The following is a 20,729-nucleotide window of genomic DNA, read 5'->3' on the forward strand; positions in this document are numbered from 1 at the left end:
CAAATAAAAGCCGGCGTAGCTGAAACTCAGGCGCCGGTTATAGCGTCTAAGCATTCTGGAGTCTGTCGGACGGTCTCACTATCCTGCTAGTCCTTGATGTGGTTCTTCCTGGTATCTGCGGAAGTCCTGTTTCACTTGATTCCTGTATACCTGGAAGTTGGAGGTCCTTATCTGCGGCGCTGGTCATCTCTCAGATAATTCAGGGGTTACCCTGCAGTACCTTCAGTTTTCCATTTACCTTTTATATTCCACCTTCTGCGCATTGTTGCCATTGTTATTATTGCACTAGGTGATTCATCGCGCCCTACGGGCGCTCTTCACACCGTTGTAAGGGGCTGCGCCCCCTTAATTTGTGAACATTTGTATTGTGTGAAATATGGTTAGAATTGTATGAAAGATGCCTGTATTGCAACTTGAGTTATAGGTGAAATGTGTTAAATAGAGAGCAAATGATTTGGAAGGGGGAGTGTATTGTTTTGTTTAATTAAAAAGCGGTTACAGAGTAAGATGAACATTGACAGTGTGGAGGGTACAGTGACATGTGTGTGTGTGTGGGGGGTTCGTGCGTGTTGTTTAGGTGTGTGTGTGTGCAATTGTATAGTAGGGTGTTTTTGAGTCAGCGGCTCCCCACTGGCGGAGGTCAAGACACAGGAAAACAGGAGGCTGGCTAGTAATAGGGGTGTGTGGGCATAAGGGGGACTAAAGAGGACGGTGGGGGGCACTGTGCAGCTTCTGCCAGTGGGTGAGGGTCCAGCGTGGCAGCACAGGAGTACAGGACGGTGCCCCTGAGTCAGTGTCTCCTCCTACTGGGTGGGAGTTGCATGAGAGCAGGTGGCTGGGTGGTAAAGCATGATAGGGGAATGTGGGCAACACAGGCTGAGTGGGTCTCCACTGGCGGAAGTTACGGGGCAGGAGAACAGGAGGCAGGACAGTGATAGAGGTGTGTGGGCATGAGGGGTAGTAAAGGTTTTTGGCTGTTGCAGAGTAGGGATGGGCATTGGTGCAGATTTTGCACCATGCCATCGATAGTAGTAATATATTACTTGGATAACCATCGATTGTTGTAGCTATCGTTGGTCATCCAATATATCTGACTGAATAGGCCGTGGGTCAATCAGAACTCGGTGGCGGGACTTCCGGGTGGGGTGGGGGGGGGGACGGAGCTATGCTCCGTGTCCCGGCACCTTAAAAAAAATTTGAAACTTGTTTGGTCCTCCTTTGCCATTGATGTAGGGAAACCATCTGGTCCTCCCACAATGATGGCAAATCACAGGAGTGGGGTGCCGTGAATCGCGGAAGGGGCGTGGGTTTGCAAATCGCGGGAGGGGGGCGCAGCGAATCACGGGAGGGGGTGCGGTGGTGCCGTGAATCGCGGGGTGCCACGAATCGTGGGAGGGGGCGTGTGGGGCGCAAATCGCGGGAGGGGGTCTGCGGGGGGTGCCGTGAATAACGGGAGGGGGGCGCCATAAATCGCTGGACGGGGGGGCGCGGGGGTCCTGCGAATGGGGGTCGCGGGGGTCCTGCGAATGGGGGTCGCGGGGGGTGCCGCGAATCGCGGGAGGGTCTAGGGGTTCCCGCAAATCGCGGGAGAGGTGGGTCGCGGGAGTCCCGCGAATAAGGGGAGATCGCGCGAATGAGGGGGGTCACCGCGAATTGCGGGAGGGGGGGGGGAGGATCCCGGGGGGGTTGCTGGCAGATGGGGGGTGCGGAAGTAATTGTTTATGGTGGCTTTGGAGTAATGGTGGATGTTGGGAGTGTACTGTAGCCCTGGCTGGGCGGGGGGAGGTGATGTCAAGGGGGTCTTGTGTCTAGAACGTTATACACATAGAACACTTTTCCCTGGGGTTGGCGGATTTGTGTATCCTGCTGGGCGGGAACATTATATATACACAGGAGATGAGTGACAGATCTGGCTAAATATATAAGAGATTCCATCTTCTGAGCATTGTTGCCATTGTTTATTCATACAATCTTCTGAGCATTGTTGCCATTGTGTATTTTTACCACTGTCACGCATTGTTGCATCCAGCCATAGACTACCTTGTCTCATCACCTGTGGGAGCATTCTCAATCTCCCTGTGTAGTCACCCCCTTGGGGACCGGGGGTCCCTTGCCTCGTGTGGGCATTAGGTATCTGGTCCCCTTGCTCTCTCCTGGCCTTGGTGGGCGCGTTGTCACTCTTAAGACCAGGTGGCATCGGGGTTGGAGCTAGACTAACTGGCTCCTTTGAACATGGCTATTATTGGCGAAGCCTAGTTCTGCACGCGCCCGCCAATCCTAGTCTGAGGCAACGAAGGTAGGGCAGGCAAGGTTGCCTCCGGATCCTTACCGTTATTAATCACATGTGGGGAGCTGCTGGGGGAGTTGAAGGGAAGTGGGATGCAATACATCTGACGGCTGCATGTCAGATTTATCTCATGTGCTGCACGTCCGACCTATGACCTGTGGCGCATGGGACTGCGCATCGGGTCGATTCTGATGTCAAACACATGCAATTGGCCTGATTTCACTCTATTTCATGTCCCAATCCGTCAAAATCGGGTGAAAACAGGCCAAATTGCACTAGTAGCCTCTACTCACAACTGCACAGACTGCAAAATCCTCTCAATGATTCATGAATTGCGTATGTATCTGCGAGTGGATATCAAATATCGCCCCATTCGCTATTCTCTCGCAAATTTACACGGCGGATTTTAATTCTGTCTGGGTGGCGGCTGTCTACTCGCAGTCATCTGCAACTTTGCAGATCGTTGATCCAGTCTGAAGTACGATGTCCAGCTGGGACGCTGAAGAAGGCTGAGATGTCCTAGAACACACCCGTCACTCCCATTCATCTCAGAGGTGATCAGTGGGGCCTTAGATATGGACTCTGATCTGACCAGTCCATTCGGGTTACCGAATCATCTGGACACCAGTCCAGCGTTGCCCTTGGAACACGACAGAGGGCATTGTCTTCCTGATAAATACTTTTGTTGTGTTAGTAGAATTACCACAATTTAAAGAGCACAGAGTTATCGAGAACATCTCTATAATGTCACCATGCTATACAAGTAGTAGACCCATGCTGAAACAGCCCCACAGCATAACGCCCCCTCCTCCATGCTTTACTGTAGGTCTGCCATCAGACGTTCTCCTAGCAATCACCAAAGGCGTCCATCTGACCTGTGTCTGCTGCAGAAACGCACCATTCCGCTTAGACGGGCTGTCCAATCACATGTCTGCATTATCTGTAGGGTTCTCAGAATTACTCTTCCCCAATTCACAGATGACAGTCAGAATATCACCACATGTGGTAGGGAGACTAATTCGGACATGGGACGTAGGACTGTAATTTATTTATTTATTTATTAACAGTTTCTTATATAGCGCACACAGATTCCGCAGCGCTTTACAGAGCATAGTTATAATCAAAAACACATAACAAATTACATTACAAGACAGTTTAGGACAAGTACATGGTTAATATGGATAGTTGCATCAGGGGACAGGACACTGAAGCAATCATCAGGGTGGCAGTGGTTTATATATTCTAAGAAAGGCACATGAGGAGAGAGGGCCCTGCTCGTGAGAGCTTACAGACTGTAATGCAATACGTCACCAGTATGGGAAATAAGGAGCTGTACAATGTGACCACCATGGATATCTCAATGAGGAGACTGATACCGTGGGCGAGAATTAATGCTGCCTGTGTTCGGCGACAGTGCGAGATGTCCACGAACTCTGACCTTTTTTTTTTAAGGGGAATTAACTTACAATGCATGGTTTTGACTTGTAAGTTAATTCCCCTTTAAAAAACCTGGATGAGTTTTTTAGGGGGAGCGCTACCTAATAAAAACCTCCACTGTGTCCCCTTAGGCCGGGCAGCGCCGCTGAACACAATGCCAGCCGATGCCCGGCCCTACATTCCGGCTCCACGGCCCTGCACACGGCGACCCAGCATGTCAGTAGCCAGGGCCTGAGACTTGCAGGAGGAGGCGCGGTGGAGGAGAGGGAGCCGGGCTCTCAACAGTGGCAATTCCGAGAATTTGACGGGCTTGCCAGATTGGGCACTGAGGCACAGCCCGGAAAATTCTCGGGATTACCATTTAAGGGGTTAAATCTCGCCCAGTATGTCCATAGTGTTTCTGGAAGTATATCCTCTCCCCAATATCACTCGGGAAAAAGGCCTGACTACCAATCAGCTAATGGATATCAGATTAGTTTTTCATTTTGATAAAACAGTAAATAAAAAGTTAAAAAATTGACGGGCGGGTGGCATTTACCGGCTCGGTATGCATAGAAAATTGGCTGCTTATCGAGCCAACCTGAATCAGGTCCAATGGTGTCACAGTATCCAATGTCGCTAACAAGGAGATGATGGGATTTCTGCCAACACCCTTTTGGCTGTGATCTCACTGGCAGAAGAATCTAACTGCAGACTATGGACCTTATTCTGGTCCACACGCTACACTGGGAATTTTGCTGCTTGGCGTGTATATTTAACGCTGCTCGCACAGCCCCCCGCCCCCCCCCCCCTTCCTCGCCGAGTGGAGACCATTTCCATCCCGAGGAGAGAGAGCGAAGGTGTATTAGGCAGAGTCCCCAGGACCGCCATGTAGAAATGGTCAAGGTGACATTAATTGAAACTGCCATTAATTTAGATTTCATCGACCATCTGCATAACCTGAAACTCGCTCAGAACGAACCCCCAGAACAGCTAATCCGGGACCAGGGAATCTGTGTCGGAAGATGCTTGGCTCCACCAAAAATCACCCGTCTTCAGGAATGCCCCACTTGCCCTGCCCCCTCCTTATTTCCAAAAGCCCCCACCCTGTACATCAGTCTGCAGCCTAAGGGCATGATATAACCATCCCTGAACAGTTTTTGCAGTGTCTTCCTCCTGCTGAAAGAGGCCACTGCCATCAGGTGATACCATTGCCATGAAAGGCTGTACGTGGTCTGTGGCAGTGTTAGGTACGTGGTACATGTCAGAATAAGAGCCACATGTAGGTGTCTGGATGGCATCTTGCCAGTTAGCGTACGGATCAGACTAGTCGGGAAACTGTACTCGAATAATAGTGTAATAAGTAACAGTGACCATGCTATTGCTTGTACTAAAAAATAAAATCATCGATGCTTATCTGTCATCTCTGGGATAGTAATTACCCTTCAGTAGTCCGTCTGTTACATGTCATTTGCACAGGTGCCGGATGAGCTCCCGACAGTCGCTATTCTGATGGTCAGTAGACTGGCATGGGAATTCTGACTGTTTAATGCCAAACAGTCAGAATCCTGAGTGACGGGGGCTATTCTCCCTCGTGGGGGTCCACAACCCTTATAGAGGGAGAACAGAACCTGTGGCAAGTGCAGGGAGCGGGGCTTCTCTGTGTTTGCCACCCTGTCGGAGCACTGTCAAACAGGACACTGACCGTCGGAATACCGGCTTTCAGCCCGGCATACCACACCCCATTTTGCACATGGATGATGTTGTCATGGTTACTGGATATTAGTGTCTTAATATATTTATACCAGTGAGAGAGGATGTGAGACTGAGGGAACCACATTAATAAAACACACACTCCTCAGTAATAAACCAGTTACACAGTGTGAGTATTATATGCTATAATTGGCCCCAGGGGGCAGGAATATAATTAGTTATACTGGTAGGAGATTAGTTATGTAGATATGATAATTATGCTGGAATGATGGTAATACTGCTGTGTGCAGTCCAGTTGTGTAGACCTGTTATTATTTGGCGTCAGCGCCTTTGATTTGCACCCTGAGCTCCGCCATCTTGTTCTCTAACCCTTCCATCTCTACGTCTTTCTGCTTCAGTCGCTTCACCAACTTGCAGAACTGCTTCTGCAGCTTGTTGTGGGCCTTCTGGGTGGCTTTGGCCTTCCTGAGCTCCTCCTCCATTGCCTGCACCTTGCGGTCACTCTCCTCCATCAGTGCCGCCATCTTCCCCTTCTCTGCTCTCTCTTTCTCTAGCTCCGATCTGAGCTCTTCCAGTTCCCTCTGGGATTTTATTTGGGCCTCTTCCATAAGGGCGGCAGCCCCTGAGGCGTCTCTACCCTGTTCCAGAACCAGCTTCAGGTCGCCGATCTCCGTCTGCTCCAAAACAAAGATGTGATTACAACCAACAAGTTATTTTTATCTTTCCACGGAATATAAAGTTATTTCACCTTCACAGTTTACCTCCATTCATTCATCAGACATATTTCCTGTGCTGTATATAAGATACCCCACCCTATTGTAGATGCCTGGAATACGGTATCTTGAGGTTCCACACAATCCGTGCATCAAACCTTAATAATGTTATTAGTACTGCAGAAGACTTGTGTGCCAATGGCTCCCTGTATATAATTACCTGTAGCTGTTCGGCACGGAGGGGGGCGATATTACACTCTATGCCAGGGTCCCTGGGAGTGGTCCTCCTCAGCCTGCAGAACATGAGGACTCTTCTCTGGTAGAGTTGCCCAAAGATGTACCAAGGGAGACTCCAGTACCCCCTGGTGCTGGGGGCGGTACTTGTGTATTATAATGGCGCCCACGATATTCAGTCGTATGGCATTGTATTCCATTTAAAATTGTATACCATTGTATATGGCATACAATGCAATGAGATGCTATTTTAAATTGTATATACAATCTTTAATTGTATAAGCACCTTAATAGGTGCTTACAATGTTAAATGCACCCCTACGCCACTGCCACTATCAACGCCAACCCGAAGCGTGGGGAGCGCAGCGAGCCAGCGAGGGTCGGCAATACGCGTCCTCCGACCTTTTCATACCCCCACTATCCACGTCGGCGTGGAGTTGATTTTATATAGTGTGGCGAGCGCAGCGAGCCACCGAGCCCTAAGCGTGGCTAGCGGCCACGCATTACTTCACATGTGTTCCGCGTCCCCTCGCGGGGCTCGCCGCGCTTCGGGCTCGGTGGCTCGCTGCGCTCGCCACACTATATAAAGTCAACTCCACTCCAACGTGGATATTGGGGGTATGAAAAGGTTGGAGGACGCGTACCGCCGCCCCTCGCGGGCTCGCTGCGCTCGCCACGCTTCGGGTTGGCGTTGATAGCACGGGTGGCGTGGGGGTGCTTTAACATTGTAAGCGGTGCTTATACAATTATTTATCTTATAGGGGGCACATTTAACATTGAAAACACCCATTAGGGTGCTTATACAATTTAAAATCTTATACCATTGTATATGCCATACAATGGCATACAATTCGATGATATACAATTTGAAATTGTATAACATCTGCTAACATTGTATCGCATCGCATCGCATACCATCGTATGCCTTATGGTATGCGATGAGATGGGCGCCGTGATAATACACAAGTACCCTGGGGGCAATCAGGCATGCATAATACAGAGAGAGAAGGGGAGGGAGACGGCATATGTCAGTCATTATGGCCATACAGGTACAGAGCGGTGGTAGTATGTGGGGGGGGGGGGGTGATAACGTGGTGGGAAGGGCAGTGAGTGAGGATACATCGCTGCTGCGTCCCTGTCTTGTGGGCATTACACCAGAGGAGAACGCCAGTTTCTGGATCCTTTCATCGGTACATGTTACTGTATTGTGGCTACAGTTGACTTACACTGACTACTGGTATAAGGCCTACCCTTGGTTAGGTCACGTCAGCCTGTCCTGGGGGTTTGTATCCTGTATACCAGGGGCTGCACAGTGATACCCTACCCTGGAGACAGATGGCGCAGCGCTGCAGTGTGTGGCAATAAGGAGTGATATTGGGAATTATGTGAATCCTCTGAGCGATAGTGACTGTTGTGTGCAGGCAATGGGATCCTCAGTATCGCTAACCTGTATCTCAGTGATCTGCTCCTCGGGGATCTGCTCCTCGGGGATCTCCTCCGCGGTGATCTCGCTGAGCGCTGCCTCCTCTATCTCCTGCGCGGCTGCTGTCTCCACCATCTCATTCCTCTTCGGCAGGCTAAGATAATGAGTGGTAGCTGATTATAGACCCATAGGGAGGAAATTACGCGTGGTGCAGAAATCTAAGGTCTGTATATTGTGTTACACCCAGACAAATGATTTCCTAGTAATGTGTATGGTCAGTATGTGTCCATATCGCATATTGGGCCTGATTCAGTGTTGATCGCAAATGGAAAATTTTTCTCATATAGGCAGAACCATGCTGCGCTGTAGGCGGGTCAGATGTAATGTGTGCAGAGAGTTGAGGGGCATACAGACGGGGCGATTTAAACCCATATCTAAGCGATCTGACTAGATCAGTTAGAAATGGAGCAGGGATCCCGCAGTGTGTATGCCTACCAGCATACCTCCCAACTTCTGTGTTGGGGAAATAGGGACACTCGCGCGGCGAAGCCCAGAAAAGGGGGCGGGCGTATGCAAATGAGGGTGCGGCTTATGCTTATTAGCCACAACCTCATTTTCATACGAGAATAGACGCTGTGCGCATGCGCACAGCGTCTATTCTATTAGATTGGGGGGGTCTCCCAACTGCCACCCCCCGCAGCGGGACAATGCCTGCTGTGGGTGGGACAGCGGGACAGGACCCGAAAATCGAGACAGTCCCGCTGTAATCATGACAGTTGGGAGGTATGCCCCAGGGTGTACCGTGATGTGTGCTGAGCGATCTTGCTTAACCCCTTCATGACAGAGCCAGTTTGTGCCTTCATGACAGAGCCCTTTTTTTCAAATCTGACATGTCTCACTTAAGTGGGGATAACTTTTTTTTGCTTTTACTTATCCCAGTGATTTTGAGATTGTTTTCTCGTGACACATTGTACTTCAAGTTAGTGGTAAATTTGGGTCGATACAGTCTGTGTTTTTTTGTGAAAAATACCAAAATATCGTGAAAAAATGGAAAATTTTGCAATTTGCAAAATGTCACATTTTCTTCTTGTGAGACAAATAAACATACCACTCAAAATAGTTAATAACTAACAAAGACCATATGTCTACTTTATGTTGCCATCATTATTTCAACCTCCTTTTCATTTTTTTGGACACTAGGAGGCTTCAAATATGACTAGCAAATTCTCAAATTTTCAAGAAAATTTCAAACACTGATTTTTTTAGGGACCAGTTCAGTTCTGATGTGACTTTGAGGGACTTGTATGTGAGACACCCCCATAAATGATGCCATATCAAAAACTGCACCCCTCACAGTATTCAAAACAGCATTTTGGAAGTTTGTTAACCCTTTAGGTGTTTCACAGGAATTAAAACAAAGTGTAGGTGAAATTTCAAAATTTCATTTTTTTTGCAGATTTGCAATTTTAATACATTTTTCTAAGGAACACAGTACATTTTACTAGAGAAATGTGACTAAAAATTGATTCCCCCAATTCTTTTGTTTTCATAAATATCCTATATGTGGCCCTAGTGTGCACGTTGACCAAACCACAGGCTTCATAATAGAAGGAGCACCTACTTGATTTTGGAGCCTCCTTTTTATGAGATTTTTTTTTAGGCACCATGTAGGTTTCTAGGCACCATAAGTGCTAAAAGTTAGGAACCTCCCCCACAAGTCACCCCATTTTGCAAACTACACCCTTCAGGGAATTCATTTAGGGGTATAGTGTACATTTCAAACCCCCAGGGGTTTCACCAATTTTGATACAACTGGGCTGTGAAAATGAAAAAAATTAATTTTTCATTTTCACAGCTCAGTTGTATCAAAATTGGTGAAACCCCTGGGGGTTTGAAATGTACACTATACCCCCTGATTAATTCCCTGAAGGGTGTAGTTTGCAAAATGGGGTCACTTGTGGGGGGGTTCCACTGTATGGGTGCTTCAGGGGTCATTCAACCAGAATCTGAGCTGCAAAATCCAAAAATCACTCCTTCCCTTCTGAGTCCTGCCATGCACCCAACTGGTATTTTTTGGTCACGTGTGAGGCATTGCCATACTCGGGAGAAATTGGGGCACAGATTTTGGGGTGCTTTGTCTCCTTCATTCCTTGTGAAAATGAAAAATTTTGAGCCAGATCTGCATTTTTGTGTAAAAAAATGTAATTTTTTACACAAAAATGCAGTTCTGGCTCAAAATTTTTCATTTTCGCAAGGAATGAAGGAGACAAAGCACCCCAAAATCTGTGCCCCAATTTCTCCCGAGTACGGCAATGCCTCATATGTGACCCAAAAATACCATTTGGGTGCATGGCAGGACTCAGAAGGGAAGGAGTGATTTTTGGAGGTGGAATGAAAGGTGGGTGCTATGTCGCATTAGCAAGACCCCCGAAGCACCAATACAGTGGAACCCCCCCACATGTGACCCCATTTTGCTCACCAGCTTTGGGAGGGGGGCTGGCGCTGCGGCTGGTGGGGGGGGGGGGTGGGAGGGGTGCTGGCGCTGCGGCAGCCGGGTGGGTGGGAGGGGGGGCTGCCGGGTGGGAGGGGGGGGGGGCTGGCGATCGGTGGTGATCGGTGCTGTACTTAACAGCACCGATCACTGTATATATATATATATATATATATATATATATATATATATATATATATATATATATATATATATATGTGTGTGTGTATATATATATATATATATGTGTGTATATATATATATATGTGTATATATATATATATACACACATATATATATATATATGTATATATATATATATATACATATATACACATATATATATATATATATATATATATCTATATATATATATTTAGATATATATATATATATCTTATATTAAATGAATTTAACCCCCAAATTAAATTTTTAACTGTGCTGCTGCTGGCGGGGGGGTGGGAGGGGGGCTGGCGCTGCGGCTGCTGGCTGGGTGGGAGGGAGGGCTGGAGGGAGGCTGCCGGGAGGGAGGGCGTGCTGCCGGGCGGGTGGAAGGGCGGTTTGCCGCTCGGTGGTGATCGGTGCTGTACTTAACAGCACCGATCACCACGGATCTCTGTGTTACCGAGCGGCTTAGCCGCCGGTAACACAGAAAACGCTGCAATTGGCTGTTCACTTTTGAACAGCCAATCGCAGCGATCGCCGACCGGGGGGGGCACCCCTGCCCCCCCTGGGCGGCGAGGGGGGATGTCTGCTGTCAGGGACAGCAGACATCTCCAAACTGTCACCGCGTCTATAGACGCGGTGACAGTTTAAAGCCATGACGTATATATACGTCAACGGTCGGGAAGTACTTCCCGACCATGACGTATATATACGTCAAATGTCGTGAAGGGGTTAAGCACCACACTCAGCACCACCGGCTCCCGTTGCCCCATGTGTACAGGGCTTAAGATTTGGGTGGGGTGTGTTTAGACTGAAATCTAAATTGCAGTGTAACAATAAAGCATCCAGTGTTTACCCTGCACAGAAACAAAAGAACTCTCCCAAATCTACCTCTCTGCACGTTACATCTGCCCCATCTGCAGTACAACATGGTTTTACCCATTTAGGATTTAGCATTTGCAATCATCTCTGTATCAGGCCCATACTGTATTCCCACCCCCAGTCACGCATATACTGGCGTGTAATAAACCCTAGGACAGCGCTTCCTTACTTCCAGACGTGTGACCTGGGAGCTGTATTACACTTACCCGGCCATCACCTAATGCGCACAAGCAGAGGGAGCCCATCAGGTAAAGCAGCCTATAGGTAACGCCATCTATAGCGGGTGGAAGCTCCGGGTAACTCCCCTCTCCAGAGCTTGCTGCATTGTGCGTAATGTTACGTCCCCCCCGGATGCATTATTACATAACAGAACAGAATACCTTCTCAGCTGATCACTCAGCCATGAGATAACGCCATATGGAGGCTCAGCTGCCCTGCTGCACACCTGCCACAGCTCCGCTGGCTGCGTCCGCAGCTCCTCATTCTCCATCTGTAAGAGAGATGGAGATGTCAGTATGACCTTTCCAATGGTCACTATGTGTTACACACAGCATGAAGTATGACTGGGGAAACGCACACTTACCTCCAGCGTCATGGCTCTGCTGCTGCTGGCTGGACTACGCAGTGGCCGTATGACCCCCATACCTCCTACAAAGGTCTCATCCTCCATCTCTCCTACTTGGCCGGTCTCTGTGACCTGATCAATGCTGCCACGGAAAGAACCGCAATCAGCTCTGTGCGACAGGAAAGCGCAAGGTTAGTGTGAGCGCACAGATCACTACAGACCAGGATTCATCGAATGATTTCTCCTGCCTTCGCTAATAAAAGTCAGTCATGTGACACCAGCCGGCAGGCATCGGCCAACCCGCATAGCCATGGGAATACCCAGCATTTTCATGGGGACACACAAAAAACGCTGGACGTTCCCGCAGCCCGGTAACTCGCTGCGGCCGTTGGCAGTCGGGGTTTTCACATGTGTAGAAATGCACAAACACCGACCACCAGGGCAGGGGCCAAATACATCACCATGAATGATCCAGAAGCCGCCCTAATATACCACCAATGGTTTGTACAGGTTCTGTGACTGATTACACCTGGTGACATTCACACCTGTATATATCCAGCCACAGAATCTGCGTAATTCATTAGTGTCCCAGATTATAATGATATTATTTATAATATTGTATAATATTGTGTTTATAATTAATGCCTGTGGACTGGACTGAATGAAACATTTATTTGATCCAATATAACGTTCATGTGGGGGAATGCTGACTCTGTCACTAATATATATATATATATATATATATATATATAATTATATAATTGGGGGTTCGACTCTGAATTGCGCCAAGTATCTCTTGCAATAAACAGATTATTCATCTTAAAACAGACTGTGCAGAATCATTGCGAATACATCCAACATTGGACACATGGAAATGATCTGCAGAATTTGTTTCGGTACTTGTGTATTATCACAGCGCACATCGCATCACATACCTTAATTAGTGGTATGCGATGCGATATTCGGGTGAAAAGACCTGTCCAATAAAATATCGCATGCCAGCAAAATGGGATGCAATGCGATTTTTAATTGTAAAAGCACCCTGATGGGTGCTTGCTATGATAAATGCACCCCCATTATCAACGCCAACCCAAAGCATGGCGAGCCCACGAGGGGCGGCGGTACGCGTCCTCCAACCTTTTCATACCCCCACTATCCACGTCGGCGTAGAGTTGATTTCAGATAGTGTGGCGAGCGCAGCAAGCCACCGAGCCCGAAGCGTGGCGAGGGGACGCGGAATACATGTCAAGTAATCCGTGTCCCCTCGCGGGGCTCGCGGTGCCAGCAGTTGAGGTGACAGTTGGTGTCTAGCCTATAAGGATTTTGGGCTGTGCTGCGACCCCACCTCTGCTGCAGGTGGAGAGGGAGGTGTCAAGTATCTCTTGCAATAAACAGATTATTCATCTTAAAATGGACTGTGCAGAATCATTGCGAATACATCCAACATTGGACACATGGAAATGATCTGCAGAATTTGTTTCGGTACTTGTGTATTATCACAGCGCACATCGCATCGCATACCTCAATTAGTGGTATGCGATGCGATATTCGGGTGAAAAGACCTGTCCAATAAAATATCGCATAGCATCGCATGCCAGCAAAAAGGCATGCGATGCGATTTTTAATTGTACAAGCACCCTGATTGGTGCTTGCTATGTTAAATGCACCCCCATTATCAACGCCAACCCAAAGCGTGGCGGGCGCTGCGAGCCCACGAGGGGCAGCGGTATGCGTCCTCCGACCTTTTCATACCCCCACTATCCACGTCGGCGTGGAGTTGATTTCAGATAGTGTGGCGAGCGCAGCAAGCCACTGAGCCCGAAGCGTGGCGAGCGCAGCAAGCCCGAAGCAAGGCGAGGGTACGCGGAATACATGTCAAGTAATCCGCGTCCGCTCACCACAAATGTCCCAGAATGTACCTTAAGTGGCAAATGTCATTCAGATAGGGAAGCCACACCCACTGCCACCTACTCCTAGACGGCAGTTGAGGTGACAGTTGGTGTCTACCCTATTAGGATTTTGAGCTGTGCTGCGACCCCACCTCTGCTGCAGGTGGAGAGTGAGGTGTCACTGATTGGGGCAGATGTACGAAGCAGCGTTAAGTGCTTAAGTAGCACTTAACGCCACTAAATGTACTTTTTAACGTTTTGGGGAAATGTATGAAAGGGGCTTTTAACGTCCCCCTGAGGCAGCCCTGAACTTAACGTTCAGGCGCTGTCCTCCTGCTTAAAGTTATGAGCTTTAACGTCGCAGGCAATGTATTATTGCCTTCCCCGACGTTAAGCCCGCTGTTTCTCTTCGCCAGCCTCAGGCTGGCATTAGTTGGTTTTTAAAAACCCCTCCCCCCACCCCTTTCTCCTCACTGCTATAGTTTCGGCAGATATCCGGCCACCGCCGCATCTCCTCCCATGCCGCCAGCATGCCGACACCAGTCGACAGCATGTTGCTGCTGCCGGCTTCCCTGCACCACTCCCCCCCCTTCCATTTGTTTAGTTTTTCCGGGGTTTCTCCCCCCTCTCTCTCAGCCAATCATCAGCCGCCCGCCCGGTCTTTTGAATGTGATTTCTGACAGCTCTCCCGCCGCGTCTCCTCCGCTAGCAACTAGACCGCATCTGCCCGCCCGGTCTTTGAAATCATATGCCAATCATGTGCCAACCCTCCCGCCGCGTCCCCGCTCTCTTGGGGACCCTGCGGCACATATATTAAAACAGCGGGGTACAGCGCGATCGGAGAGCTGTGGGGGCGGGGGACTGGAGCGGGACAGCCGCCGGTGCCAGCATGCTGACAGGAGACGGCATGCTGGCGGATCGAAGGGGGGGAGAAACCCCGGAAAAACTAAACAAATGGAAGGGGGAGGGAGTGGTGCAGGGAAGCCGGCAGCAGCAACATGCTGTCGACTGGTGTCGGCATGCTGGCGGCATGGGAGGAGATGCGGCAGTGGCTGGAGAGCTCCGGGTCCCTGCGGTGATGTGGATTAACTCGGCGGGGTCCCTACACTGAATAGGAAATAACTAGTGCTGCTATCCCCCGGGCGGCGGCACGGGAAGCGCAGCTGGTTTTGAGCACTAGTTATTTCCAATGCAGTGTAGGGACCCCGCCGAGTTAATCCACATCACCGCAGGGACCCCTCTCTGATCGCGGCTTCCACATTGCCGCACGGATTCCCTGCCAGCTCCAATAGCTGGCGGGGTGATTTTTAACTTTTTTTATTTTTAATTAAAGATACCTGCCCCTATATGCCGCCTACCAGGGGGACTGGGGAAGCTGCTGCAGGGAGGAGGGGGAGATTGCTGCAGGGAGGAGGGGGAGATGCGGCCAGAGTTGTTATCTTGGAGACGAAAAAAAAAACCCAGACAGAAAAAAAGGTGAGTTAACGATTAGCGTTACTCACTAACTTAAAGATAATACATTAGGGTGAAAACTGTCCCTGCTCCTGAGCGTTATGCCAGGAGAAGTGGGAAACGTTAAAATACTAACGTTAAGGGAAGCTTGATACATCTGCCCCATTGTTACTACACACACGTCAGTACTTCGTGGTCTTCCACGTGCAGCAAACACAATTCTTACAAACTGTCTACAAGTTCCTGGACAACAACGTGCAGTGTTGGTCGCTATTGTGATAATTCGCAGATCGATCGGTTAGCGAACGACTGCTCATGTGTACAATACACATTGCGCATTCACAAGCCCGAACAGTGACAGAATATGCCTATGGGTAATAATCGAAGAGTAGCCTTAGGTTGACTGACAGGAGGTCAGCATTTGGGGGTGGCCACCGGCCGTTCTCTGGGAGTGACAGAAAAAACGCACGCGGGCCCAGGCGGAGGGTCTGTGCCGTCAGGGCCCACCTTGTTCAGACTGTCTCTGTCGCAAACTTGTGTAAGGGTCAGACTTAAGGCCCCCCATACACTGGTCTGACTTGTCTGAGGCACAAGTTGGACCAGTTTTCTATTAATCTTTCCCAGGAGCTCCCTGGGAACCTTTCATCTGACTTGGCGCTTGATGTGCCTCGATCCAGTCTGAAGTACGATGTCCAGCTGGGACACTGAAGAAGGCTGAGATGTCCTAGAACACACCTGTCACTCCCAATCATCTCCGAGGTGATCAGCGGGGCTTTAGATGTGGACTCTGATCTGGCCAGTCCATCTGGGTTACCGAATCGACTGGACATCAGTCCGAATTCGGGCCAGTGACCGATGTTGTGGGTCTGCGCATGCGTATGGGCAAAAATGCGCACATGCAGAACCGTTGTGCCAACGCCTTCAGCGAGTATCACACTTGCCAGGTATTGGCACAGGCAGGGGAGGAAGGGAGCGGAGAGTGGGCTGGGACAGGGGAACGCCCAGTGTTTGATGGGCGTCCCCATGAAAACGCTGGTTGTTCCCCTGGGAACACAGGCAGGCCGATGCTCGCGTGGCCACATACAAGGGGATGTGTAAGCTAACAGGGGAGATGATAGGGTTCCTGCCAACACCCTTTCGGCTGTGATCTCACTGGCAGAAGAAACTGACTGACTGCAGACTATGGACCTTATTCTGGTCCACACACTACACTGGGAATTTCTCAGCGTTGCGTGTGGATTAAGCGCTGCTCCCACAGCCGCCCGCCTCCCCCTTGCTCGCTGAGTTCCCCGCATGGCTGCAAATTGATGTTTTGCATGAACATCCATTCCAAACCTTGGTTGTAGGGACCAAATCATTCCATGGTCGCCGACCATGGAATGATTTGGAAAGAGCATGCAAAAATAAAGAGACTCTCTGGTGTCTTCGTTTTCTGTGCTCCCCCGGCAGCCACGTCACTGCCTCATTTTCATGGGAACGCCCAGCGGTTTCATGGGAACACCCGTGAAACGCTGGGTGTTCCCATAGGCGCAGCCCGTCCTGGCCACTCAATGCCCCCCACCCGCATTGGTAGGTGCGAACGGGCCGGCGAACTGTGCAGAAATGGAAGGAAATCATTGCTGTGTGTGGGGGGGGGGGGGGGGCGTATGAACCAAAATAATCTATACTATAGGTGCAGAGGGAAATGGTGCCAGGACTTCTGTTATCACTTCTTCCAGTGCCCAAAGCTGGTCAGCACTTAGGCCCTTTTTTCCGTAAGAGCAATGTGTCGTGGGTACGTTACCATAGTTCCTACATATATTATGAGTTACGTGTGCGTATTATCAAATGCTAATTTGCAAACAACCTGACTCATCGAACTCTTTCTGCTTCACAGCACTACCGGCCCGATCCGTGTGTGTGGACGAATCCAGGCCGGAGCTCGTGTTCCGAATGCTCGTGGGCTCGCTGTCTATCTCCGTGCTTCACATCGACCCTCTGCCGCCGACGCAGACCACGTCTAACCCTAACCCTCTGACGCCCCTGTCACTGAGCTTCTTCAGCCGCATAGACGCACTGGATGCGCAGACCTTTGCACAGAGCGATTTCACCTCCTTACGGAATATTTTCGCGGAGGCCTGCACACTGGACCACCTCAGGTATTAATGACCCTCCTTGTATTTTACTGCTGCTTGCATTTTGCTCTACGCAACATATTTCAGCGGCTTCCATATAGCGATGCCTAAATGACACGTGCTAATCTAATGTAATAAGGTATTCTATAACAATCATATAGCCAGTACAGTTTATGGAATAAATGTTCCTATGCTATAAAATTGAAGAAAGCATTTTTTGGATTATATTCAGGGCATTTGAACGTGCACACTATTGTTGTTGCTTTCCAGCTGCCGTCTGGTACTGTGCTGTTGCCTGATTGACAGGCAGGGGATTATCCAGACTGGACACCCAGCCTTTCATGGGCGTGCCCACAAAAACGGTAGTCGCTCCCATAGAAACACTGGGCGGGCCCTAGTGACCGCAGGAGGATAATGTCACATGACATGTCCTGGGCTACTCTTCTGCTGCAAACAGAGTCATTCGATGGCGAGTGGGTGCTTGGGAGCGAATTTGTAAGCACACACATCCGCTCGTAGCGTAGCTAGGGAATCCGTCAGAGGGGGGGGGGGATGCGTTCGCTGAGGGGGCATCAACCTCCGATGTACGCAGCCTAGCGAGCAGATCTGAATCAGGCCGTTTGTCTTCTGCCATGCAGCCAGTTCTTTACCAGAGTGCTTAGCTCCCTTATCCTATACCCAGGGGCTCCCAATCTTTTTTGAATCACGGCACCCTAAAGTACAAGAGTTTTTTTTCACGGCACCCCATGGCAGGGGCACTGGAACGTTTTTAGGTTGGGGGGGGCAAGATATAATCTCATTTTGGCGCCCCCTAAATTGCTATATGTTACCCCCGGGCACTATACACACTGGCAGCGGCATATACACGTGGGCATTATACACAGGGCAGCGGCATATATGCATGGGCATTATACACAGGGCAATACGGGCACAATGCTGGCAATACGGGGACACTGCTGGCAATACGGGGACACTGCTGGCAATACGGGGACACTGCTGGCAATACGGGCACAATGCTGGCAATAAGGGCACACTGCTGGCAATACGGGGACACTGCTGGCAATACGGGGACACTGCTGGCAATACGGGGACACTGCTGGCAATACGGGGACACTGCTGGCAATAAGAGCACAATGCTGGCAATACGGGCACAATGCTGGCAATACGGGCACAATACAGGCACTATGCTGGCAATACGGGGACACTGCTGGCAATACGGGCAATACAGGCACAATGCTGGCAATACGGGCACAATACTGGCAATACGGGCACAATGCTGGCAATACGGGGACACTGCTGGCAATACAGGGACAATGCTGACAATACGGGGACAATGCTGCCAATACAGGGACAATGCTGGCAATACAGGGTCAATGCTGACAATACGGGGTCAATGCTGGCAATAAGGGCACACTGCTGGCAATACGGGGACACTGCTGGCAATACGGGGACACTGCTGGCAATAAGGGCACACTGCTGGCAATACGGGGACACTGCTGGCAATACGGGGACACTGCTGGCAATACGGGGACACTGCTGGCAATACGGGGACACTGCTGGCAATAAGAGCACAATGCTGGCAATACGGGCACAATGCTGGCAATACGGGCACAATACAGGCACTATGCTGGCAATACGGGAACACTGCTGGCAATACGGGCAATACAGGCACAATGCTGGCAATACGGGCACAATACTGGCAATACGGGCACAATGCTGGCAATACGGGGACACTGCTGGCAATACGGGGACAATGCTGCCAATACAGGGACAATGCTGGCAATACGGGGACACTGCTGGCAATACAGGGTCAATGCTGACAATACAGGGTCAATGCTGACAATACAGGGTCAATGCTGGCAATACAGGGACAATGCTGGCAATACAGGGTCAATGCTGACAATACAGGGACAATGCTGGCAATACAGGCCAGCATTGTCCCTGTATTGCCAGCATTGTCCCTGAATTGGCAGCATTGTCCCTGTAATGAATACAGGGACAATGCTGATAATACAGGGCCAATGAAGGCTGGGCAGCTCCTTAATTTTGCTCACCTCTTTGGTGGGTGGTCGGGCGGCTCCTTGATTCTGCGGGCGGGAGGGCGGCTGGGCAGCGCCGGGCGGGAGGGAGGGCAGCGCCGGGCGGGAGGGAGGGCAGCCGGGCAGCCGGGCAGCGCCGGGCGGGAGGGCGGCCGGGCAGCAGAGAGGACGGCCGGGCAGCGCCGGGCGGGAGGGAGGGCGGACGGGCTTGGCGCGCGCTGGCCGCATCGTCAGCCCCCGCCCACGTGAGCCGCGATGGGACGGTCACTAGTCAGGGGAAGGAGACGTCACGTCTCCTTCCCCTGGCTTCCGCACTGGCGTCACTCTGCTTTGGCGCCTCATGAATTTTGGGGGGGGGGGGGCAAGCTGCCCCCTCGCCCCCCCCCGTTCCGGCGCCACTGCCCCATGGCCAAAAAAAATATAGAAAAAATATATAAAATTAAGTGAATCGTGTTTATATGTGATCCTTAGGTTCAGTTATATGGTCAAGGGTTCTGTTTGTACACACATATTATGATTGGAAGTCACCAGAACTGGTTTTGTCCAATAATTGAACATAAATAATTTGAGTTGGTCTTGGATCACCAACCCGAGGCACCCCTGCAAGTGTCCCGAGGCACCCCAGGGAGCCACGGCACACAGTTTGGGAACCATTGCCCTAAACTGTAATGTGCCTTAGTACTGATCTCTATACCAATGCTAAACTATGCTATCCAAAACCTTTGATAATCGTATTTGTAGAAATCCCCTTTGATACTATGATCACATTGCACTGTATATGATTTATATTTCCCAATATTATCTCAAAGAATCCCCAGAAATAATGTACCCACAATAGAAGTAGGACTTGCATGTCTGTGATACATATGAACATTACAGAGAGATCAGATTTGTATTTTTTATTTTAGTGATTACTACAAGTAGCGGAACACAAGTAATCTTCCTGTATAAGAATAAATGACAATTACTGGTGTCAGGAACATTGTATACACCTGTTGTGTTGTTCATTTTACCCAGAGTGCTACAAACTCCCCAGAATTGCTGTTTGTAAAACGCGTCCCTTTTATGAATGATGATCATTTTCTTTTGTTCCTCTCATTTCTCTGATAGATTCATAGGAACGGAAATGAAAATCTCTCACGAGCAGCGGCAGAGGTCTGGTTTGCGCAGTTTCAGTACGGATGTCTGTATCGGTCAAACAGAGCTACTCGAGTGCCTTTTTCCTAGTGATTCAAGGTTTATTCCACCTCAGTACACAGAGGTAAGGACGTGATGCTCATCTTTTCACCAGCACTGTGGGTACAGAGAACAATGGCGCAGATGTAATCAGCCGGATAACGTGGAAA

General features: G+C 49.8%; 2 protein-coding genes across 3 annotated transcripts in view; one reads left to right on the plus strand and one right to left on the minus strand.

Moving 5' to 3' along the window:
- The window catches only part of ATG2B (autophagy related 2B), a 109,134-nt gene that overhangs the window by 28,914 nt on the left and 59,491 nt on the right, over window positions 1-20,729 (plus strand). For both annotated transcript variants that reach the window (XM_083165953.1, XM_083165954.1), the window contains exons 12-13: window positions 17,107-17,368; window positions 20,494-20,644. In XM_083165953.1, the coding sequence (XP_083022079.1) occupies window positions 17,107-17,368; window positions 20,494-20,644 (413 nt within the window). The remainder of the gene's footprint in view (window positions 1-17,106; window positions 17,369-20,493; window positions 20,645-20,729) is intronic.
- LOC146049429 (uncharacterized) lies at window positions 5,587-13,885 on the minus strand. The gene is made up of 5 exons (XM_083165955.1): window positions 13,809-13,885; window positions 11,908-12,058; window positions 11,705-11,814; window positions 7,811-7,940; window positions 5,587-6,090 (listed from the first exon to the last, which is right to left on the minus strand). Exons 2-5 carry the CDS (start codon window positions 11,992-11,994, stop codon window positions 5,728-5,730), a joined length of 690 nt encoding a protein of 229 aa, XP_083022081.1. The 5' UTR covers window positions 11,995-12,058; window positions 13,809-13,885; the 3' UTR covers window positions 5,587-5,727.

The sequence above is a fragment of the Crinia signifera genome, chromosome 12, assembly GCF_055691185.1.
Source record: "Crinia signifera chromosome 12, ASM5569118v1, whole genome shotgun sequence".
Classification (NCBI taxonomy): domain Eukaryota; kingdom Metazoa; phylum Chordata; class Amphibia; order Anura; family Myobatrachidae; genus Crinia; species Crinia signifera.

Bases quoted from the DNA above. Each gene is read 5' to 3' on its own strand.
- LOC146049429 (XM_083165955.1), bottom strand. From the start codon at position 11,994: ATGGAGGATGAGACCTTTGTAGGAGGTATGGGGGTCATACGGCCACTG. The intron at 7,941-11,704 runs GTATTCTGTTCT...TCATTATCTTAG, and splicing joins CTGAGTGATCAGCTGAGAAG to CCTGCCGAAGAGGAATGAGA. The intron at 6,091-7,810 runs GTTAGCGATACT...GTTTTGGAGCAG, and splicing joins AGCAGATCACTGAGATACAG to ACGGAGATCGGCGACCTGAA.